Source organism: Lolium rigidum, chromosome 2, assembly GCF_022539505.1.
Source record: "Lolium rigidum isolate FL_2022 chromosome 2, APGP_CSIRO_Lrig_0.1, whole genome shotgun sequence".
In the NCBI taxonomy this organism is placed as follows: Eukaryota; Viridiplantae; Streptophyta; class Magnoliopsida; order Poales; family Poaceae; genus Lolium; species Lolium rigidum.
The window spans coordinates 261083894-261105850 of NC_061509.1; the positions used below are offsets into that span (position 1 = coordinate 261083894).

A 21957-nucleotide genomic window follows, 5' to 3' on the forward strand; every position below is an offset into this window, starting at 1 on the left:
TGACTTTGGTCAAACTTAGAATATCAATTGATTATTTTAGGATGGTGGAAGTATTCAGAAATACCGCATAGATTTTCTTTTTAGTTTCTATGTCTAGCTATTTGTCATTTTCTAGCAAAAATATCATGTGTTGGTTCTAGCTAGCGATGTTGTTAAATGGCTATCATACAACAGTTCTCTAATCAACCTAAACCTAACAAGGACGGTCACATCAATTGCACAAATGCCTACTTAATCTCACATGTTGCACATCATACATTGCGTTCAATATATAGAACACAAACGAGAACCAATAGGACACACATAAGCTCACACATTGTTGGGTGATGCTACGGAGAGGGATCCGTTGTAGAGCCTTCAAAAGTACAACTTTCGATACCACAGCAATAAGCCATCAAGATCATGCTAACAAAATATACACACAAGCAAAGATTGTTAAGATTAGAATATTGGAATGAGAGGCATCAGAAGTTCAGTCGTGGCATGCGACTTTAAACACATTGTGGACTTCCGGAGGTGCTCTTCCACCATAGAGATCCGCTGCATTTTGTTCAGTTCTATTGAAATAAACCAGCTATCAGTCCGAGGAACTCAAGAATCGATTGGATTGGATTCATAGCTGTTAGAGAACTAGCAATGGGGAAGTTGCAAGCTTATTCGCTCCCGTCTCCTTTTCTTATTTTTTATTTCTTTCTTCCTTTCTTCTTTACACATTTGTCCTCTTGATATCTACATATTACATATAAGTACATAGATAAGAAAAAAAGGAGATAATACATTGCCAACTCAACACTCCCCTCAAGATGGGCAGAATGCATCGTATAGCCCCATCTTGTAACATAAACTAGAAAAAACCTTTTCCGATAAGCTTTTAGTGAATATATCTGCGAGTTGATTTGAAGAGCTCACATAAGGCATACATATTATCCCTTGATCAAGTTTTTATTTAATGAAATGTCGATCAATTTCAATATGTTTAGTCCGACCATGTTAAACTCGGGTTATGTGCAATATCTAGTGCTGCCTTATTATCACAATATATCAGTAATGGTTTTGCTTGACATAAACCGAGCTCTGTCAATATGATTTTCAGGCACATCACCTCACATATTCCATGAGCCATAGACCTAAATTCTGCCTCGGCTGTAGACCGAGCAACAACGTTTTGCTTCTTACTACGCCAAGTACCTAAATTTCCTCCAATAAATGTAGAATAGCCGGATGTGGACCTTCTATCATCCAGATGAACCTACCCAATTCGCATCGATGTAGCATTCTACTTGTAGATTCCCATTTGATTGGTATTACAATCCATGCCCCGGATTACCCCGATATCGAAGTATTCTAAGTACGCATCCATGTGGTGAGTTTTAGGATCATGCATGAATTGACTAACCACACTCACTTGCAAAAGCAATATCCGGACGAGTATGAGACAAGTAAATCAGTCGTCCAACTAGTCATTGATATTGCGCCCGATCTACGAGTTGCCCCGATTCACTAGTAAGTCTATGGTTTTGCTCTATTGGTGTTAAGGCAGGTCGGCAACCCAACATACCTGTTTCTGACAATATATCTAGTATGTATTTTCTCCGAGACAGGTAAATACCTTTTGAGCTTCGAGAAACTTCAATCCCAAGGAAATACCTTAGCTGCCCAAATCTTGAACCTCAAATTCTCTTGTTAATTGTAGCTTCAGGTCTTTGATTCCTGCATCATCATCTCCTGTGATAACAATGTCATCCACATAGACTATCAATATTGTTAGTTTGCTCATATTTCTCTTATACAACATAGTATGATCAGCATTACTCCGTTTGTAGCCATGTTTCAATACAGCCCTCCTAAAACGATCAAACCATGCTCGTGGCGATTGTTTTAGACCATATAAGGAGCGATGTTGTCTCAACACTTTTCCTTCAGTTTGTGCAATATTGAATCCTGGAGATCTCCATGAAGGAAAGCATTTTTTACATCAAGTTGTTGTAAATCCCATCCAAGATTAGCTGCACAAGATATTAAAATTCGTATAGTATTCATTTTAGCCACCGGTGTAAATGTTTCCTTATAATCCACTCCATAAGTTTGTGTGTACCCTTTTGCTACTAAGTGTGCTTTGTACCTTTCCACTTTGCCTTCAAGATTATGCTTCATGGTATACACCCACTTACATCCAACTCGGTTCTTTATCTTTTGGTAGTGTCACCAGTTCTTCTTTAAAGCCTCCATTTCTTCAAGCATAGCAGCACTCCATCTTGGATCATTGATGGCATCTTTCCAATCTGTGGGTACATAGGTCGAGTCTAAAGATGCAATAAAGAATTAAATGAACAACTACATCTCTCGTAAGATAGATATTTTGCGAGATTGTGTTTGTATCCCACATAGTCCTTTAGGCGTGTCTGGAACATCGGCATGTCTAGAAGGTTTTAGTAGTGCAATTGGGTAATCAACTATTAGAGTAATTGGTATTATCGTCACCTTCAACAACATCATGTATAATCTCCTGATGTGATGGAGACTCTCGAATAATAGAAGTAGGTTCAATATCTTCAATTGCTTCATGATGTACAAGTTCGCTTGTCGATGCTCCTGGTCCCACAGATGTTGACGGTGTAGTTGTTTCCATCACTTGTTGATCAGACGGAATGTTGTTTGCCTCATGATTTGTTGAATTGCCATCTCCTTCATCAATACTTTCACTTCTCTCCCCCTGTGTTCCATTCTCTGGCTGACAAATATCCATCAGCGGAGCCAATACGGAACCACCTAAAGCATTATCTTTGTTTGAATCCTCCCCCTTACTATCAATACCATAATTAGGAACATTAAGAGAATAGAATGGTTCATTTTCATGAAAAGTAGCATCCATACTCACAAAGAATCTCCATTCAACGGGGCTCCAACAACGATACCCCTTCTGACTGGGTGAATACCCCCAAATATGCATTTGATGGCACGTGGATCAAGCTTTCCAACGGAACCCCTGCAATCATGAACAAAACATGTACAACCAAATACCTTGGGAGGTACAATGAAATCATTAGTGCCATTTAAACATTCCATTGGGGTTTTATAGCCCAACACTTGTGATGGCATCCGGTTTATTATATAAGAAACTGTTTTAACAGACCTCACCCCAAAGAAACTTTGGCACATTCATCGTGAACATAAGAGACCGAGCTACCTCCAATAGATGCCTATTTTTTCTCTCTGCCACCCCATTACTGTTCAGGTGTGTTCACACATGTAGTCCGATGAAGAATGCCATGTGATGATAAGAAATTATTAAAAGCTTTGTTAACATACTAAGTCGCATTATCTCGAGCGAAGTATTTTCACAGGTGACCTTATATTGATTGTGCACCATGTTGTAGAAGTCTATAAATGCGGATAATACTTCGATTTGTGCTTTAGCGAGATACAACCAAGTACATCTACTAAAACCGTCAATAAAGGTCACATACCATCTTTCTCCTAAAAGAGAAGTCACAACTAAAGGGCCCCATACATCGGAATGAACTACTTCAAAAGGGATATTTGTCTTCTCACTAGTACTAGGATAACTTGTTCTTGTGTGCTTAGCTAGTTCACACACATCACAAACCAAACCTTCCTTACAAGAGATATTAAATTTTGACGGGAACAAATGACTTAGGGACTAAAAGGACACATGTCCAAGTCTATAATGCAACAAAGTTAACTCATCTTTGGTAGGGCTGCATCTTGTACTAAGCGCCAATGGTGCCGGAGCATTGTCGAGGTAGTACAAGCCATCTCGTTCGAGTCCCGGCCCCAAGTATTCTTGCCGACCTCAGCTCCTGAAATATATAGAAATAAGGTTGAAACCATGCTCCACAATTCAGTTCCTTTGTAATTGAGCTAACCCACAATAAATTCACTAGAAAGTTGGGAACATGTAAAACATGACTCAATGACATAGAAGGAGTACAACTAATGGCCCCACTACCCATTAGTGGAGCGAGAGGATCCATCGAGCAATACGAACTCATTCTTTGCTAGAACGTGGTGTGTAAGATGAGAAACTTTTTGATGAACCAGTCATATGATTTGTTGCCCCTGAATCAATGATCCAAGGGTTGGATGAACAATTCACACCTTGACTCGCATGAGAGGTGGATGCAGATTCAGGGACATCTGTAGTAGCTATTGTCATCATGGATTTAAATTCCTCCACTCGCAGCAACATCGGGTGATTCCTTTGCGATAGCAGTAAGATGGCTTCGTTCGGGCTTCTTCTTGAATATTGTCCCATTATTGCGACGGTATGATGGCCTCTTCCGCCAACCAGGGGGTAACCAATCAGCTCAAAACAATCTTTGTTCACATGACCAGGCCTTCCACAATGATCACACATCACTATGGGTTTCATCTGGTAACCAAATTTCATGGTGTGTGCTTGATCATTCTTTGAACCAACATACAGTTTATCATGGGTGAGTGAGGATAGTGTTGTTCTATTGTCGACACATGTATTTATCTTGTTAGATAGGCGAGTTTCCTCTCCCAGAATGCTCGCAATTGCCTCGTCTAAAGTGGGCCAGTCAGGTGTGCCTAATATTAACTGAGCTCGAAAATTAAATTCCGAATTCAGGCCTTCGAGAAAGGTTTGCACAAGAAGTAGTTCAAACCATTCCCGAAGGAGAGGTACATCTCTCGGATCATGTGCCTTAAATGGTCTGAAGAACTCCAGGTCCCTGTAGAGCTTCTTAATCTCCCCTGCATACTCGGTCACAGTTTTTTGGTCTTGCCCAACATGCCTCATCTCATGGAGAATCCTGCTGACTTGCATTTTGTTTGATTTTCATGAAAACTGTTTTTCGATATCTACCCAAACTTCGGCTAGCAGTTGTAAAGACTTCTACCTATTCCCGAACTGTTTTCTCCATTGAGCTTAGAAGCCGGACCATTACCTTCTTTTGGTTCTGCTCCCACTCGTTCATGCGCAACACCTTCGAGGTTTCTTCTTATCTTTCTCAAGAAAATTTTGCAATCCATGCGCTCCGAGGATCAACTCCGCATTTCGTGCCCAACTAAAATAGTCACCTGGGCCGATAAGCTTGACTGGATTCGACTCCTAAGCAATAGACACACCACCGGATGCATTAGCAGATTTTGCCCGAGCTTGTTCCATGAGCTGAGCTAGCATTCTCTCGCATGCTCTCACACAATTGTTCTACACTCGAGTCCCCCATCTTTCTTGACAGCAATCAATCCCAGCAGCCAAACCACAAAAGAACCAAAAAAAGGATTTCTCACAACTCCACGCTCAAAAATCACACAGGATTTCCTCTAATTCAAAATAACACAGAGGTGTATGGCTCCCGCGGGCACCAGTGGTCCTTGTTTTTTTTTTAAACAAAATATGAAAGTGACATTTACGAGTTTTAAAAAATATCGAGATAACCAATTATTTATCCCACTAACATGTAAAAAATAAGTTTTAAATACTTTGTATTCTGAGCGAAAACTTGGTGTAACCTAAAGTAATTTGACTTTGGTCAAACCTAGAATATCAATTGATTATTTTAGGATGGAGGAAGTATTCAGAAATACCATATAGATTTTCTTTTTAGTTTCTATGTCTAGCTATTTATCATTTTCTAGCAAAATATCATGTGTTGGTTCTAGCTAGCGATGTTGTTAAATGGTTATCATACAACGGTTCTCTAACCAACCTAAACCTAATAAGGACGGTCACATCAATTGCACAAATGCCTACTTAATCTCACATTTTGCACATCATACACTGCGTTCAATATATAGAACACAAATGAGAACCAATAGGACACACATGAGCTCACACATTGTTGGGTGATGCTACGGAGAGGGATCCGTTGTAGAGCCTTCAAAAGTACAACTTTCGATACCACGACAATAAGCCATCAAGATCATGCTAACAAAATATACACACAAGCAAAGATTGTTAGGATTAGAATATTGGGATGAGAGGCATCAGAAGTTCAGTCGTGGCATGCGAATTTGAACACATTGTGGACTTCCGGAGGTGCTCTTCCACCATAGAGATCCGCTGCATTTTGTTCAGCTCTTAGTGCACCCGCACGGGTCGTTCTAGGTCTTCTTTTTTGTATGTTGCTGGACCAGAATATTAATACACTATAAGTGAAAGGATCCCACATTGACACCCTAGATGCATCCTCTGTGTGTGACCTGGTCCAATTTATGTTTCGGTGATTTGACAGTAACCCATTTTGATCTGCTCCCTCGAAGTGATACGGTTCAAGCGGAAGCTCAAACAGCACAATTAAGTACAGCTAACAAATCTGACGCTTTTACTCCTACACCAAAGGCCGGCAAGTGTATGCTGCGCCCCGGAGGCAACGTGTTCGACCTAATTGTACTGCAAATCTGCAATCAGCTTGCTATTAGGTCTATGGAGAAGTGGGCTCGGAACTCTGCAAAGAGGGAAAGCTAGTTGAAGGGAAGATCGTCTCGGTCTTGTGTGTGCGAGCCTGGTGAGAACATGAGTGCCCGAGAGGCGAAATGGCATTGCCGTCAACAGCTCGCTGGCATCTACATATTTATAGGAGTATGTGGATATGAGTATGTATATTTTCAAATCTAAAAATTTATCAGATTTTTATAGTTCTTGTGTTGCCCATGACATAAAGGATATCACATTAAAATTTTGCATGCTTGTAGGTTACATCATTGACTATGTCTAGATTTGTTTTCAGATATTTTTGAAACTTACAAATAAAACTTCTGATTTCTTTTAAATGAAAGGATCACCAGACCTCAGGAGCCAAAGACACTTTCCGATATCCTTACCACTATTCTTTTTACCAATAGCCATATAGGATATCCTTGCCATTAACTTCTCACTCACTAGGCCAATCCTCTACTTAGCTGGCGCTAGCTATCAGTGCCAATGCAAGCCAATAGCACATCGTTCTGTTCCATGGCAAACCAAACCAGCAAGCCCAGATACACACGATGTTGAAACTTGGAACTTATAGCATATACTACCTCCAGCCGAAATTAATCGACGCGAAACAGTACCAGCGTGTGTGTACTTGATGCCTGAGCCTCCGTCAATTTAATCCGGCCGGAGGAGTAGCTCCAAAATTAGACGGGGTGATTCACATACATACAGTACAATTCTAGTGCAACAAAGTGAGAGATGGGGCACGGAACATGTGTTTACATCCTTCCCAGGTGTTGTATGGCCTAAAATGGGCTACGCCGTCAGAGAGGGTTCTTTGACTAAGACAGTGCTAGTAATCTTTTCTAGCAAATGGGTACTCAGTCAGAACACCAATCTGTTAACATAATCACATGGATCTGTACTTTCTCGTCCTGAATGAAAATACAGCACAGGTGTAAGCTGCGGTCGTGGCTATGATGGAGACTCCGGCGTATGTGCATACTGTTGCTGCGCAGACATAAAGGTACCTGTGACCATAAAAAATGGAGCTGGTCAAATAATGGCAAAGAACAAATGTAGCATGGGAAAAAAATAACTACTCCAGTATTTACTGGATTAAGTAAAAAAGCTATCCATAATAACCATTGTAAGCAGTGGAAACATTCTGGTCAGAACTAACAGTCTACTTGTTCAGCAGTTTCCATAATGAAGACTTGAATTCAATCCTTAAAAGCATCATTTCCTCGGTGTTCTCATTTGTTTCGTTCAGCAGTTTCAGGGATGTGCTTCTAGTACCAGCTTCTATGGACAGCATTGGGGTTCTACTTCTAGTATAGCTGCAGCCGCTTGTTCTGGTTTCTAGACTTAGAAACCCACGGAAGCCCACATACACAAGGTAAGCATCAAATACGAGTAAATAATTTCTAAAGGGGCCCATGTGATAGTGATGCACCAAAATGGAGAAGTGACTGGACACTGACTTGTAAAGTTTTAATCGATCACTTACTTTGGTGAAAACACGCTCCAGACGAACAAATGGTTCCTCATGAGCAACAAAACAATAGTGTATGAAGTCAAGGCAATAGAATTGATCAGCAAAGGAAGTAAACAGGGCAACGCGATCATTTTTCCCAGAATGCTGCTCCATTTTAATTGCCATGGAGTGCGGATATCATCGCTATCTTTCGCCGACATATAAACCACCATCCCAAGGTATAACAACAGAGGTGATCCATATGTAATGATAAACATCAGAATCCCAGAAAGAACGGTCGAGTAGCTTGAAATGCCCTGTTAAAATTCAATAGTCAAATCTGAAGGAAAGGGGAAGTAGAGACGCTAAAGAGAGTATATGTACAACTTACAATGAAAGCTCCAGCAACATCTATGCTGGCGAGACTATTAGTATTCCCGAGACCAAAATGACCGGTCATCCCCAAGAATTGCATTGCAACAACCTACACAGTTAGCCAATAAAAATAGTCATCATCAATGATGACATGGATCTACAAAACAAAAGTACAAGAAAATACTCCAACAAACTAACCTGCACCCATTGCCTATGCAATGATTTGTTCAGAGAAAAATGAATAACACTCGAGATAAGTTGCAACAGAATGAGCAAAACAGGAATAGCATTTATGGGCTGCTGCAGAAGCAATTGAAGAAGGCACCAGAACATTGTGTATGTTATTCCAGTCAGGAACACCGAATGATTCATGCCATGCAAATGAATAGCTTTCTGGGGATTGAAGCCAGAGGAGGATGTTGGTTCTGCTTCTCTGGAATGTATTGGAAATATCCAAGGCGACAAAAGAACAGTGCAAGTTATTGAAATGCTTGCGATGACATAGAATATCTGAGCTATTGATGTTGTACTATGGTTCATCAGTACTGAAGTGTTGACCTGACTTTTCCAAATATGCAGCATAACTAAAAGTCCACATGAAAGGTGGCTCAACCATAACCCTATAACAAGCATTCTCCTTGTTCCCCATAAATTGAGTGAAACTGCATACAACACTACGACCGCAAGAACTGAGATAATTTGAAGAGACTTTACGACAGAAGAGTCACATTGGGTCAATATCTTCGAAATGTCAGGAAAGTGAACCCAATTAATCCCACCTTGATGCCATGCTCTTAGAATTCTCCCAGCAACAAGAACAATAAGGATAGCGTATAACTTGGAACCAACAACCTGGCCCGTGGTTAGTTTATAGCTGGTAAGATAGGAAGAGTTATTTCTGCTAAGGATCTCTGCTTCTGCTCTATGGACTAATGTTGAATTTGATTCTTTTAGCATTGACTGAACCGTCTTGATGAGAAATATTAAATAGAGAGTAGACGTAAGAAAATGCCATATATACTGCTCTTCTTCAACAAAAGAACTTGAACCAAGACTGGCGACATACAGAAAAATCCCCATTAGAATGAAAACCTCATCAAGATGCCAATGTTTATCCAAATCACACTCAGAATTGCGTTCAACTTGACTCTGCGACTTTCTTTCAAATACGCAAAAGATAATGCCGGCAAGAGAAAAACATGAAATAATCATCAAGGAGATTGCAGACACAAGTACATAGAGTGGTTTCTGCAAATACGAATAGTAAAAGGAGATAAGTCATTCAGAAGAAAACCACGTAACAGTACAGTATAATAGCTTAGCACTGGAAAGGTAGTAAAATTACATCGGTTGCTCTGTGAGACAACCACTCACTCGCATATCTTAAGAAGTCAGAGTAGGCGTTCAAAGCAGTCCTAGAGTGCCCAGATGCTTCAACAGACCTGAAACAGCGAGTTCTTTAATAAGCATTGATGGCTGATGATATCCACAACTTTTTATGTACATTAGGACCATATAAGCTCACCTGAAATCAGAATCTTGCTGTAGAAGTGAGGACCGATGAGAAGCAAAAGCATTAGAAAGCAAATGGCACAACTTCTCCTCAATAGATTCAGGAAGCATATCAACTCTAAAGTCATCCTTTAAATTTACACAGTTTTCAGAGCAGAACGCAGGTTTCTGTTTCTGTAGCAATCTTAAGATTTGCCACGAGTTCAGTTCTAAGGTCCGCAGTTTTTGCTCATCTGAAATAAGATATATTCACCATCTCAGAACAGATAGGTGATAATGTTAATCAGGAATTTCTAAACAATCCAATATTCTGATCTAATTGAGATATAAAAATCGGCAAAAGGCATGCAATTATACAACCAACAAGAACTTAAGCCTAATAAAATCAATATGAAGTCCACATGCATAAAACTATCTACAGTACTTGTTTTGCACGGAAGTGCAACACACTTGACATTGAAGGTATTTATATTCACCTGACAAAGAATTAAAAAGCTCCGGAAGCAAGACACCTATATTATTTTTCGGAATTGGTATGCCAAAGAGAAGAGCTAGAGTTGGAGTAAGGTCAACCTGACAAAAAAGTTCACAGATCATAGCTGTGTGTTAGTATCTTGAAATACTATCCATTGAATATTTGCACTGATTTCAGCGTGAGCGACAAAGAAAACTGACTGCTTAATGTGAAAATAATCATATACTGCAACAATTTCTATCAAACTCAAAAGTACACTATAAAATGGAATCAAGCTTCAAAATATTCAGAGATAAGGCTGAGAGAAGTCTAGATTCATACTTGAAGTGTTTCTTTCTGGTCATAAGGCGAACAATACGAGTTCTCAACACTGTGTCCTATGAAAAGGGCAAGGGAGTCAGTTTCTTCATAAGAAGATCCTCCATGATTGCCAATTTCAGTCATTCCATGATCACTGACCACAACCTGAAATGTAGGGTCAAAGCAAAATCACTGGAAGAACTGCAATTGTAAAAAAAAATCATGTACATCCAAAGCATCTTTAATGCAACTTGGAAGATAGTGAATGAAATTTTGATGAAACACCTGCAGTTGTGGAAATCTTTAAACCACATAAGCTAGAAATGGATCGGAGTAGAATTTGTTAAACATGCATCTGAATTATCAATACAAATTAAACTATTGCTAATGATCTCTCGAGGCAAACTGCAGATGTTGGACTTCTTTGTAACATTAAATCTACACTACTAGAAGAAAAACAAAATTTGAAGAAATAAAAAAGATAACATACCAAAAGTGTTCTGTCCGAATTGTCGTGAAGGCTCGTAACTGCAGCATGGACCCTTCTAATCACATCATCCATCTCCTTCAGCTTTGGAGTCATCAAAACACTGTCATTTTGAAACTTCAACTAAAATTAGACATTGCTAAAATCACCCAGAAAAGGTGAAGATGATATGGTATTACCTCCGACGGCCTCCTATATGGCCAACATGATCTAAACCTAAATAGTGCAGAACCTGAAATTGTCAATGAAAGGAATTTGTCAGTGTTCACCTGAGATCATAGGTTACCTTATCAAAAAACACACAGTTTGGATCGAGAGATAAGGTGCATTTTCTGGCACTACTGAAAAAACAAGTGAAAATGCATCCAGGAATGAGTAGAATTGTACCAGTGCATCCCAATCTTTCGCAGCAAGCTCAGAATCCAGATGACGAGAAACATTGAAATCAACCTCGACCGTATCTTTCACCTGCAATATAGTTACAAATCTGTAAACAATTTTTTACTCATGATAGACCAGGCTGAGAAGAACAAAGAAAGCACTGTTATTAGCACAAAGTAAGCAACAATCCATAAGCTCATGTGCCTAATATGCAAATATCTGTAAGCGCAGCCAATTAACTAATACTCTCCTTAATGAGTGTCATATGGTCACCAGGGAAAAGTAGCTCGAAAGATGGCTAGGAGATGCCAAGTATCTAGAAACTTCAAACATCTAAGTGATTTCATTATTTATTTGCAAAAATTCCTGGAAAAAAGAGAGGGATGGACATATGCTTTGTTATAAACTAACTGTTAAGATTAGTGCATCAGATGATAGTGAAACGAAAATCCAAATTAATCAGTGTTTAAACCTGTAAATTGTGTTCTTGTCTTCCGACAATTAATGTTCAATCATAGCTCATTGCAAGAAAAGCATGTGATGCATGAGACAAGACTTACATAGAAACTGCTCACTCCATCTTGTCTGTAGAATAGTGTTGGGAACAATTTCATCCATGTCTCATCTCCCAACATCACTAACTTATAACCAATGCTATGAAGCTGGTCTGTGATAAATGTAAAATTATGACTTATAAGCTGTTCTGTGTTGCTAATTTGGCATACAAAGTAGGAATAGCAAGATAGAGGGATAGGGAGGTAGCAAGAGGTTCTGACCAAGAAGATTGTCATCCAAAAAGGCTTGGGTATTGAAGTTAAGTGCCACATCTAGAAAACCTCCAATTGCCCCTGATACCATAGACTGAAAGAAAGTACACTTAGGATTGCTCAACACTGGAAATTTCCACAAATAGATATCTTTTGGTAAAGTAAGGCCTACTTTTAGTCGGGGCATTGTAACGGTTGGAGGTGCAGCCTTTGCATGATAACCAACTGCTCTGCAACCAGCTAACAGAGATTGTGTGTATGGCATTGCCTCCATCATTTCTTTGCTCGGAGGTTTCCCAGCTCTTCCCAGTACAAATTCAGCAGGTAGCCCGTCTATTACCTAAATTGACATTGATAAACTCAAAATGCCAAACATTAAAAGGTAAGAAAAATAGTCATAGAGGGATTATGCTGCCAGCAATGTCCAGATCAATTTAGGATGTACGTACCATCAACACCAAGCGATCGTACACACGGGGACCTCAGAAAGTTCCTGGTATGAATCATACACAAAAGCACAAGCATTACAATCGTAAATATACAACGTGAACTAAAGCTGAGCACTACATAAGAAGCTTCCGTAACAGGGAAAGCTCCACATCAGCACAAAATGTAAGAAGCTTAATCAATTTTTTACAGTCCTTTAAAACCTTAACCCCACTATAATATTCTAGAACAGAAATACAGTGGTAATTTAGGATTTGGATGTAGGAACATTAAAACATTCTGGGACAGCACGAGGCGAATCTGAAGTCTACAGCGAGCAATTGGAATGGGAGCAATGCCCTACCCTGTACAAGGATCTGAGCTGATCCGGAGGAAGCGCCGGTTCCTCCCTGCCACCAACAGGAGCACACGACGGCGCCCGGTAGCTCTCCGCGCCACTGCGTACCACCCCACACCAGACACGCGTCAGCCGAAGCTAATACGACCTGTTGCCTCAGAGAAAAGCAGAGCAGAGGCGGAGGCGCGAACCTGAAGCCGGGGAGCGTGGGCTTGACGGGGAAGAAGCCGTAGAGGAAGAGCGAGAGGCCGGCGACCTGCAGAAGCACCGCCGCCACGGTCCATCCCGCCAGTGCGGCGCCGGAAGGGGAGGCGGCGCCCATGGCGCGGTGGCGATCGCCGCTGCTCCTCTGCTGCCCGGAGCCAAAGAGGAAGACGGACGTACAAACTGGGCCAAAGTCTCATGGGCTTGATAACACCTGGAACTCTGGGCCTAAAGTGAAATGGGCCTAGCTCAGCCCATTAAGTTTTTTTTTGACAATTCGAGAAGATAAAGCGGTTGGTGGCTCATGCTCTGCGTCGTCGTCGCCGCTTCCCACTGCTCTGCTTCTAGGGTTTATCCTCTTCTCCTGCAGCTCGGATTTCTTCCATCCTCGAGCAATGGCGTCGGTGCAGCTCTGCGGCTCCGCGGTCGGTGCGGCTGCCCCAGTCCAGGGCCTCCGCGCACCCACGTCGGCTGCTGTCGGGGTCCGCCCGGCGCGGAGGGCGGTCGGCGGGCTCGTCGTCAGGGCCGCCACCGTCGTCGCCCCCAAGGTGCGTTCCCCCCGTGCAATGCACCATGGTTTTGCTGATTATTTTCCACGAGGAGTGGTTCTCGCCCGTTCCGTTGCATGAATATCGTTCTGGAATATGTAGAAGAGGGGTCAAGTCGAATAATGAGATTGCTGATATAGGTGGCACCCTGTTTTTTTCTAGACTAGAGGTTAGCTTATACTCCGTAGTAGTGATTAGAAAAATTGAAGGTCTTAGGCTGCGGTGTGTCAATAATGGTTTCTCTAAGCTTGCACATAATGTTTATACGATTCAAATTCTACTGGAATTAAGGGGCGGGAAGCTGCTATGAACAATTGATTATGACATGAAACGGACCATATGTTTAAAAAGAAAAGAGTCCAGCAAGCAGCTATGTTGGTTTTCTGCTTAGCATTTTGGTTGAGCGTCTAGTTCTAATTCCATGTCAGTATTCTTGCGGATCTGAAATTATCTTCTGTTATTCCATTGCAGTACACGACGGTCAAGCCCTTGGCCGACAGAGTACTTCTCAAGACTAAGACCGCTGAGCAGAAGACAACTGGTGGAATATTGCTCCCTTCAGCTGCTCAGTCTAAACCTCAGAGCGGTGAGGTAGTTGCTATTGGAGAGGGAAGAATCTTTGGGGATAGCAAAGTGGAAGTCGGCATCAAGGTATAGTTCTTGGTAGAAAATTGTGACTTGCAGTCTCTTGTTCCTTTCTTATATGAGTAGTATTTTGTCTATAACAAACCCAGTAAAAAACAAGCTAAAATTTTATCTGTTTGGATTCTGGGATTTTACGCACGTTATCCCAGTTTTGTATACTGTTCAATTGTTTATATGTTTTCTTCCGATGTTTGTTAATACCGACAATTTCTTACTAATGGTTGGCAAAAAAATGGCACCTGTAACATGTATTATCTGCTACTTATGTAGGTTGGTGCTCAGGTTGTATATTCAAGGTATGCTGGAACAGAGGTGGAGTTGAATGATGCCAACCATCTGATTCTAAGAGAGGACGATATCATTGGTATTCTGGAGACAGATGACGCGAAAGACATGAAGCCTCTTAGTGACCGTGTTCTTATCAAGGTAGTGATCTCATATATATATTTATTTCTATACACTTGGTTTGTATGGCTTGGATGGTGTACTGTTGTCAATTAAGTGGGGACGAAAGATTCTGTTTCAGGTTACTGCATAGTTCACCCTTCAATCATGTTATAATAATTTCTGCCTCTTCCTCGTATAACAGGTAGCTGTAGCTGAAGATAAAACTGCTGGTGGTCTGCTGCTTACCGATAGTGTTAAGGAGAAGCCATCTATTGGAATGGTCAGTCATCCACTCCGTTACTAGTTCTCTTCGACAGTCTTGTTATCTATATGATGCCTATGTTTCTGACTTCTGAGATGCACGGTTGGACCTTCATGTCAGAACTATACCTTTGCATCTATTACTATTCAAAGTTATTACTTGCTAATGATATAACAAATTGGTTGGTGCAGGTTGTTGCCGTCGGCCCAGGCCATCTGGACGAGGAAGGCAAGAGGATCCCGCTGCCGGTCTCTGAAGGCAGCTCTGTTCTGTACTCGAAGTACGCCGGCGCCGAGTTCAAGGGTGCTGACGGCACAAACTATATCGTGTTGAGGGTATCCGATCTGATGGCTGTCCTCTCCTGAGCTAGATTTCGCCAGGCATGTGCGGGCGCAAGCGGCAGCATTTTGATCATAAATTGTTCCAGGGAAAACTGGATGCATCGCATGAAGAGTAATGAGGAGGTCCCCTTCGGTGTCTGGCTTCAAGTACTCGTGCGTTCTATCTCTTGGCCCTGTCAAGGTTGTGTTGTCAGCATGATACTGTTAGTTGATGATCCGGTTTTTGGTCCTACTGTGCACCAAGATTATAAATCAAATTGGACTGCACACAATCACAATAGTTTAGTGTCCTTGCAACCGGTCTGTTGTTTATTTTAGCAAAACCACAATTTGTCTAATTTGTCACAAAATGCCCAGAGCGTGATCAGTGCATTTGATTTTGAGGTCATTTGATAGTAACCTACAAGCTCTGCTCTGGAACTTCTACGGACAAGAAAAGAATCATAAAACGGATAGAGAAGTCGGGAGAGAAATAAAAGTTTGTAATGGTTAACTGGCGTTTTCTTTCAAATTCTGTGCATACATTCCCTAAGAAGGATGTATTTTACAAAACAATTGATGAAGAGAAAATGAAGAGACCCGGGTCAGACGGGGCATGACACGCACGTTTCGAGTTTGCGTGAGGTAGCAACAGAGTATTCCCTGGCGCGCACGAGCACACAAATCGCCCGATATTTGTAACGGTGGACTGCGGACCGGCCGGAGTCGCATCCACACCACACCGCCGGCCGAGACGACGAGGATAGTTGTCTTCTGGATCGACGACGATAGCCAGCTGCAACGTACGGCTGGAGATCGACCCAGTCAAACCGGAACCCAATGCAAGGAGGCGTCGTCACCACACACGTATGTAAGTGCATGCAGGCAGGGTCGTCATCACATCGCAGCAAATCGTGTATCTTTTCCTCTTGTGTAATCAACCGCTCACTACTATAGTAATATATGCTGATACTGAATAAAGTCTATCCAATCAGATGGTCCTTCCGTTCCATGATTTTTGTTATAGTTTTAATTTAAATTTTAACTAAACCAAGGATATGAATTATGAAACGGAGGGGGTATATAATTATGTGTTTGCTTTCTTAATGCATTTTATCGATCTGTGACAGCAGAATTTTCTAGAAAAAAACGTTTTTACGCATGGCTTACATGTAAAGCAAGGACTGGCCACATTCAAAGCTATGTAGTCAATTTACTACATAGTTTTTGGCAATAAAGAAGAAATCGTGAAAAACAAAAGATACAAATACGTATATTTTACTATAGCTGTCTAACTAACTCGTGTGTGTTAAGATGGACTAAGTTACCTTATCACAACCTCGTGGTGATAGTGCACTATACACTTGCAAGTTAGAATCACTTCAACCGTTTGACTCTATCTAATTATAGTCCAATCTACTAGATAAAATCCACATATCTCAGGAAGCAGCTATAAAAGTTTGCGTTGTTCAATCAATTAGAGTATTTTGATCGAGTTACGCTAATCACCAGCTCAGAATCGTGTATGTATGTCTCAACTTTACGTGTTTGTTATGATTTTAATAAAGTTCACAAATAGATAAAATGCATGTGCATGCACTTCAGAAAAGATCATGATCTTTGGGTTGTTCACTTTAGATACTTTACTTATCATGGTCGATCGAGTTACTAGAATTATCATATCAATTAAAGCACTTATCTTGCTAAGAGTCTTAGTAAAGTCCCACTAGCTTGAGACGATATGGAATTGTTCATTTTGTCACCGTGGACCTAGTTATGTATCACTAATTTACAGGATAGCACGAGTACATGCATGTGGAATCATTCTAACATTTTGACTCTATTTTACCGAGTCTCATTGAGTAGACAAAATTTGTGTGTCGTGACAAACATCTATATAAGTTTGTGTTGATCAACCGATTACAATGCATTTCTTGTCATCCACCAAGTTATGAGAGTAATAACCTCACAACCGCATCCGCACATTTCAACTCTACCTGTTTGACTCAACTCTCTAACTAACTCATCTCTGGTAACACGGACCGAGTTACCATATCACAACCTCACAGTGATAGTGCACTATACGCTTGCATGTTAGAATCACTTTAACCGTTTTTGTTGGAGTCCAATCGAGTTATACAATCCACATGTCTCAAGAAACATCTATAAAAGTTTGCGTTGTTCAAATGAATTTGAATATGTTGATTGAGTTGCCATAGTCCACCAGCCTGCAATCATGTATATATGTCTCAACTTTACGTGCTTGTTACGGTTTCAATAAAGTCCAATAGTAGATAAAATGCATGTGCGTGCACTTCAAAAAAGACATGTGTCGTTGCCTAATTGACGGTACCTCGGAGGAGGGATCCTCACGAGGGGGAGAAGAAGTAGGGGCCATAGGGCGGAGTGCACACGGGACGGTGGTACGCGATTTACCCAGCTTCGGAACACCTGCACGATGACAGGGCCTACTGCTCCTTGTCTGGAATTATCTAGGCGCTTTCGCGATGTTACAATGAGTTGTGATCGTGCCTCTAGGGCTCCCAGGATCCGGCTTATAAAGGCGCACGGATCTAGGGTTTACTGTAGGATAACGTTGCATAGAAAACAAAAAAATTCCTACCGCGAACACGCAATCCAAGCCAAGATGCAATCTAGAAGACGGTAGCAACGAGGGGGTATTGAGTCTCACCCTTGAAGAGATTCCAAAGCCTACAAGATGAGGCTCTTGTTGCTGCGGTAGACGTTCACTTGCCGCTTGCAAAAGCGCGTAGAAGATCTTGATCACGATCGGTTCCGGCGCCACGAACGGGCAACACCTCCGTACTCGGTCACACGTTCGGTTGTTGATGACGACGATGTCCACCTCCCGTTCCAGCGGGCAGCGGAAGTAGTAGCTCCTCTTGAATCCGACAGCACAACGGCGTGGTGTCGGTGGCGGTGGAGAACTCCGGCGGAGCTTCGCTAAAGCACGCGGGAGCTATGGAGGAGAGGGGGCGGCTAGGGTTTGGGAGGGGGTGGCCGGCCACTCAAGGGGGCGGCCAGGTTGTGGTCTTGGGGTGGCCGGCCCCCTCCCTTGGCCCCTCATTATATAGGTGGATCCCCAAGAGTTGGTCTCCAAGTCTTCGAATAAGACCCGAACCAAAAACCTTCCAAAAGGAGGGGAAACCTAGCCAAGCTAGGACTCCCACCAAAGGTGGGAGTTCCACCTCCCATATGGGGGGGTGGCCGGCCCCCTAAGGGGGAGTCCACTTGGGACTCCTCCCCCACTAGGGTTGGCCGGCCATGGAGGTAGAGTCCCATGTGGACTCCACCTTCCTTGGTGGTTTCTTCCGGACTTTTCTAGAACCTTCCATAGAACCTTCCGCGACATTTTAATTCACATAAAATGACATCCTATATATGAATCTTATTCTCCGGACCATTCCGGAACTCATCGTGATGTCCGGGATCTCATCCGGGACTCCGAACAAATATTCGAACTCCATTCCATATTCAAGTACTACCATTTCAACATCCAACTTTAAGTGTGTCACCCTACGGTTCGTGAACTATGCGGACATGGTTGAGTACTCACTCCGACCAATAACCGATAGCGGGATCTGAAGATCCATAATGACTCCCACATATTCAACGATGACTTTAGTGATCGAATGAACCATTCACATACAATACCAATTCCCTTTGTCACGCGATATTTTACTTGTCCGAGGTTTGATCTTCGGTATCACTCCATACCTTGTTCAACCTCGTCTCCTGACAAGTACTATTTACTCGTACCGTGGTATGTGGTCTCTTATGAACTTATTCATATGCTTTCAAGACATTAGACGACATTCCACCGAGAGGGCCCAGAGTATATCTATCCGTCATCGGGATGGACAAATCCCACTTGTTGATCCATATGCCTCAACTCATACTTTCCGGATACTTAATCCCACCTTTATAACCACCCATTTACGCAGTGGCGTTTGGTGTAATCAAAGTACCTTTCCGGTATAAGTGATTTACATGATCTCATGGTCATAAGGACTAGGTAACTATGTATTGAAAGCTTATAGCAAATAACTTAATGACGAGATCTTGTGCTACGCTTAATTGGGTGTGTCCATTACATCATTCATACAATGATATAACCTTGTTATTAATAACATCCAATGTTCATGATTATGAAACTAATCATCCATTAATCAACAAGCTAGTTAAGAGGCATACTAGGGACTCTTTGTTGTTTACATATCACACATGTATCAATGTTTCGGTTAATACAATTATAGCATGATATATAAACATTTATCATAAACATAAAGATATATAATAACCACTTTTATTATTGCCTCTTGGGCATATCTCCAACGAGTCTCCCACTTGCACTAGAGTCAATAATCTAGATTACATTGTAAGGAACCTAACACCCATGGCATTCGGTGTTGGTCATGCTTTGCCCTAGGGAGAGCTTTAGTCAACGGATCTGCTACATTCGGATCGGTGTGTACTTTGCAAATCTTTACTTCTCCATCTTCGATGTACTCGCGAATCGAGTGGTAACGCAGCTTGATATGCTTCGGCCTCTTGTGTGACCTTGGTTCTTGTGCATTGGCGATGGCACCCATGTTGTCACGGTATATGACTAGTGGGTCCAATGCACTAGGAACCACACCGAGCTCTATAATGAACCTCTTCATCCATACCGCTTCTGATGAAGCCTCTGAAGCCGCTATGTACTCCGATTCTGTTGAAGACTTCGCCACCGTGCACTGCTTCGAGCTTGCCCGACTTACTTGCAGCACCATTCAATATAAACACGTACCCAGACTGTGACTTAGAGTCATCAGGATCAGTGTCCAACTTGCATCGGTGTAACTTATTACAACGAGCTCTTGGTCACCTCCATAACAAAGAAACATATCCTTAGTTCTTTTCAAGTATTTCAGGATATTCTTGACCGCTGTCCAATGCTCCATTCCTGGATCACTTTGATATCTGCTAGTCAAACTAACATCATGCGCTATATCCGGTCTTGTACATAGCATGGCATACATAATAGAGCCTACTGCCGAAGCATAGGGGATCTGACTCATCCTTTCTCTTTCTTCTGCCGTAGCCGGTCCTTGAGTCTTACTCAAGACCTTGCCTGGTAACATAGGTAAAAACCCTTTCTTACTTTTGTCCATTCTAAACTTCTTTAGAATCTTGTCCAGGTATGTACTCTGTGATAGCCCTATTAGGCGTCTTGATCTATCTCTATAAATCTTGATGCCTAATATATACGATGCTTCACCAAGGTCTTTCATTGAAAAGCTGTTATTCAAATAACCTTTTACACTGCTTAATAGTTCTATATCATTCCCAATCAATAATATGTCATCTACATATAATATCAGGAATGCTACAGAGCTCCCACTCACTTTCTTGTAAATACGAGGCCTCTCCATGACACTCGTATAAACCCGAAGTCTTTGATCACCTTATCAAAGCGTCGGTTCCAACTTCTTGATGCTTGCTTCGGTCCATAGATTGAACGCTGAAGTTTGCATACTTTGTCGGCATTTTTAGGATCGACAAAACCTTTGGGTTGTACCATATACAACTCTTCCTCAATGTCTCCATTAAGGAACGCCGTTTTGACATCCATCTGCCAAATCTCATAATCGAAAAATGCAGCTATTGCTAACAAAATCCTCACAGATTTTAGCTTCGCTACGAGTGAGAAAGTCTCATCGTAGTCAACTCCTTGAATTTGTCGGAAACCCTTTGCGACAAGTCGAGCTTTATAGACGATAATATTACCATCGGCATCTGTTTTTCTCTTGAAGATCCATTTATTCTCGACGACCTTTCGGCTATCGGGTAAGTCTACCAAAGTCCATACTTTGTTATCATACATGGATCCCATTTCGGATTTCATGGCTTCTTGCCATTTGTTGGAATACGGGCTCATCATCGCTTCTTCATACGTCGCGGGGTCCTCATCATTGTTATCCACAATCATGACATTTAGACAAGGATCATACCAATCAGGAGTGGCACGTTCCCTTGTCGATCTGCGAGGTTCAGTAGTTTCCTCGTTCGAAGTTTCATGATCATTATCATTAGCTTCCTCTGTTGCCGGTGTAGGCGGTACATGTACAACTTCCGGTACTGCGCTACTCTGATCAACGAGTATAGATTCATCAATCTCATCGAGTTCTACTTTTCTTCCAGTCACTTCTTTAGTGAGAAATTCTTTCTCAAGAAAGGTTCCGTTCTTAGCAACAAAGATTTTGCCTTCGGATCTGTGATAGAAAGTGTACCCTATAGTTTCCTTAGGGTATCCTATGAAGATGCATTTCTCCGCTTTGGGTTCTAGCTTGTCCGGTTGTAACTTTTTTACATAGGCTTCACAACCCCAAACTTTAAGGAACGACAACTTAGGTTTCTTATTAAACCATAATTCATACGGTGTCGTTTCTACGGATTTTGATGGTGCTCTATTTAAAGTGAATGCGGCTGTCTCTAATGCATAACTCCAAAAGATAACGGCAAATCAGTAAGAGACATCATAGAACGAACCATATCTAAGAGAGTTCGATTACGACGTTCGGACACACCGTTTCGTTGTGGTGTTCCCGGCGGTGTCAATTGTGA

The 21957-nt window shown here is 41.7% G+C and overlaps 2 protein-coding genes across 2 annotated transcripts; one reads left to right on the forward strand and one right to left on the reverse strand.

The window, feature by feature from the left end:
• Positions 1 to 7103: 7103 nt before the first annotated feature.
• On the reverse strand, positions 7104 to 13286 carry LOC124690840 (GPI ethanolamine phosphate transferase 2-like). The gene is given in 18 exon segments (XM_047224169.1): positions 7104 to 7437; positions 7917 to 8200; positions 8275 to 8367; positions 8457 to 9506; positions 9604 to 9700; positions 9784 to 10003; positions 10247 to 10343; positions 10567 to 10710; positions 11036 to 11135; positions 11212 to 11264; positions 11420 to 11500; positions 11974 to 12080; positions 12190 to 12274; positions 12353 to 12520; positions 12630 to 12655; positions 12658 to 12673; positions 12971 to 13064; positions 13156 to 13286. Coding segments are annotated over 18 exon segments (2967 nt in total). The 3' UTR covers positions 7104 to 7316.
• Positions 13287 to 13500: 214 nt separating this feature from the next.
• LOC124693346 (20 kDa chaperonin, chloroplastic-like) lies at positions 13501 to 15629 on the forward strand. The gene is made up of 5 exons (XM_047226824.1): positions 13501 to 13716; positions 14188 to 14367; positions 14632 to 14787; positions 14951 to 15028; positions 15202 to 15629. Exons 1-5 carry the CDS (start codon positions 13564 to 13566, stop codon positions 15373 to 15375), a joined length of 741 nt encoding a protein of 246 aa, XP_047082780.1. The 5' UTR covers positions 13501 to 13563; the 3' UTR covers positions 15376 to 15629.
• The last annotated feature ends 6328 nt before the right edge of the window (positions 15630 to 21957 follow it).

Excerpts from the sequence above, each read along its gene's own strand:
- LOC124693346 (XM_047226824.1), top strand. The coding sequence starts at position 13,564 with ATGGCGTCGGTGCAGCTCTGCGGCTCCGCGGTCGGTGCGGCTGCCCCA. Across the intron at positions 14,368-14,631 it reads AAGTGGAAGTCGGCATCAAG|GTTGGTGCTCAGGTTGTATA; the intron begins GTATAGTTCTTG and ends CTACTTATGTAG. Across the intron at positions 14,788-14,950 it reads GTGACCGTGTTCTTATCAAG|GTAGCTGTAGCTGAAGATAA; the intron begins GTAGTGATCTCA and ends CTCGTATAACAG.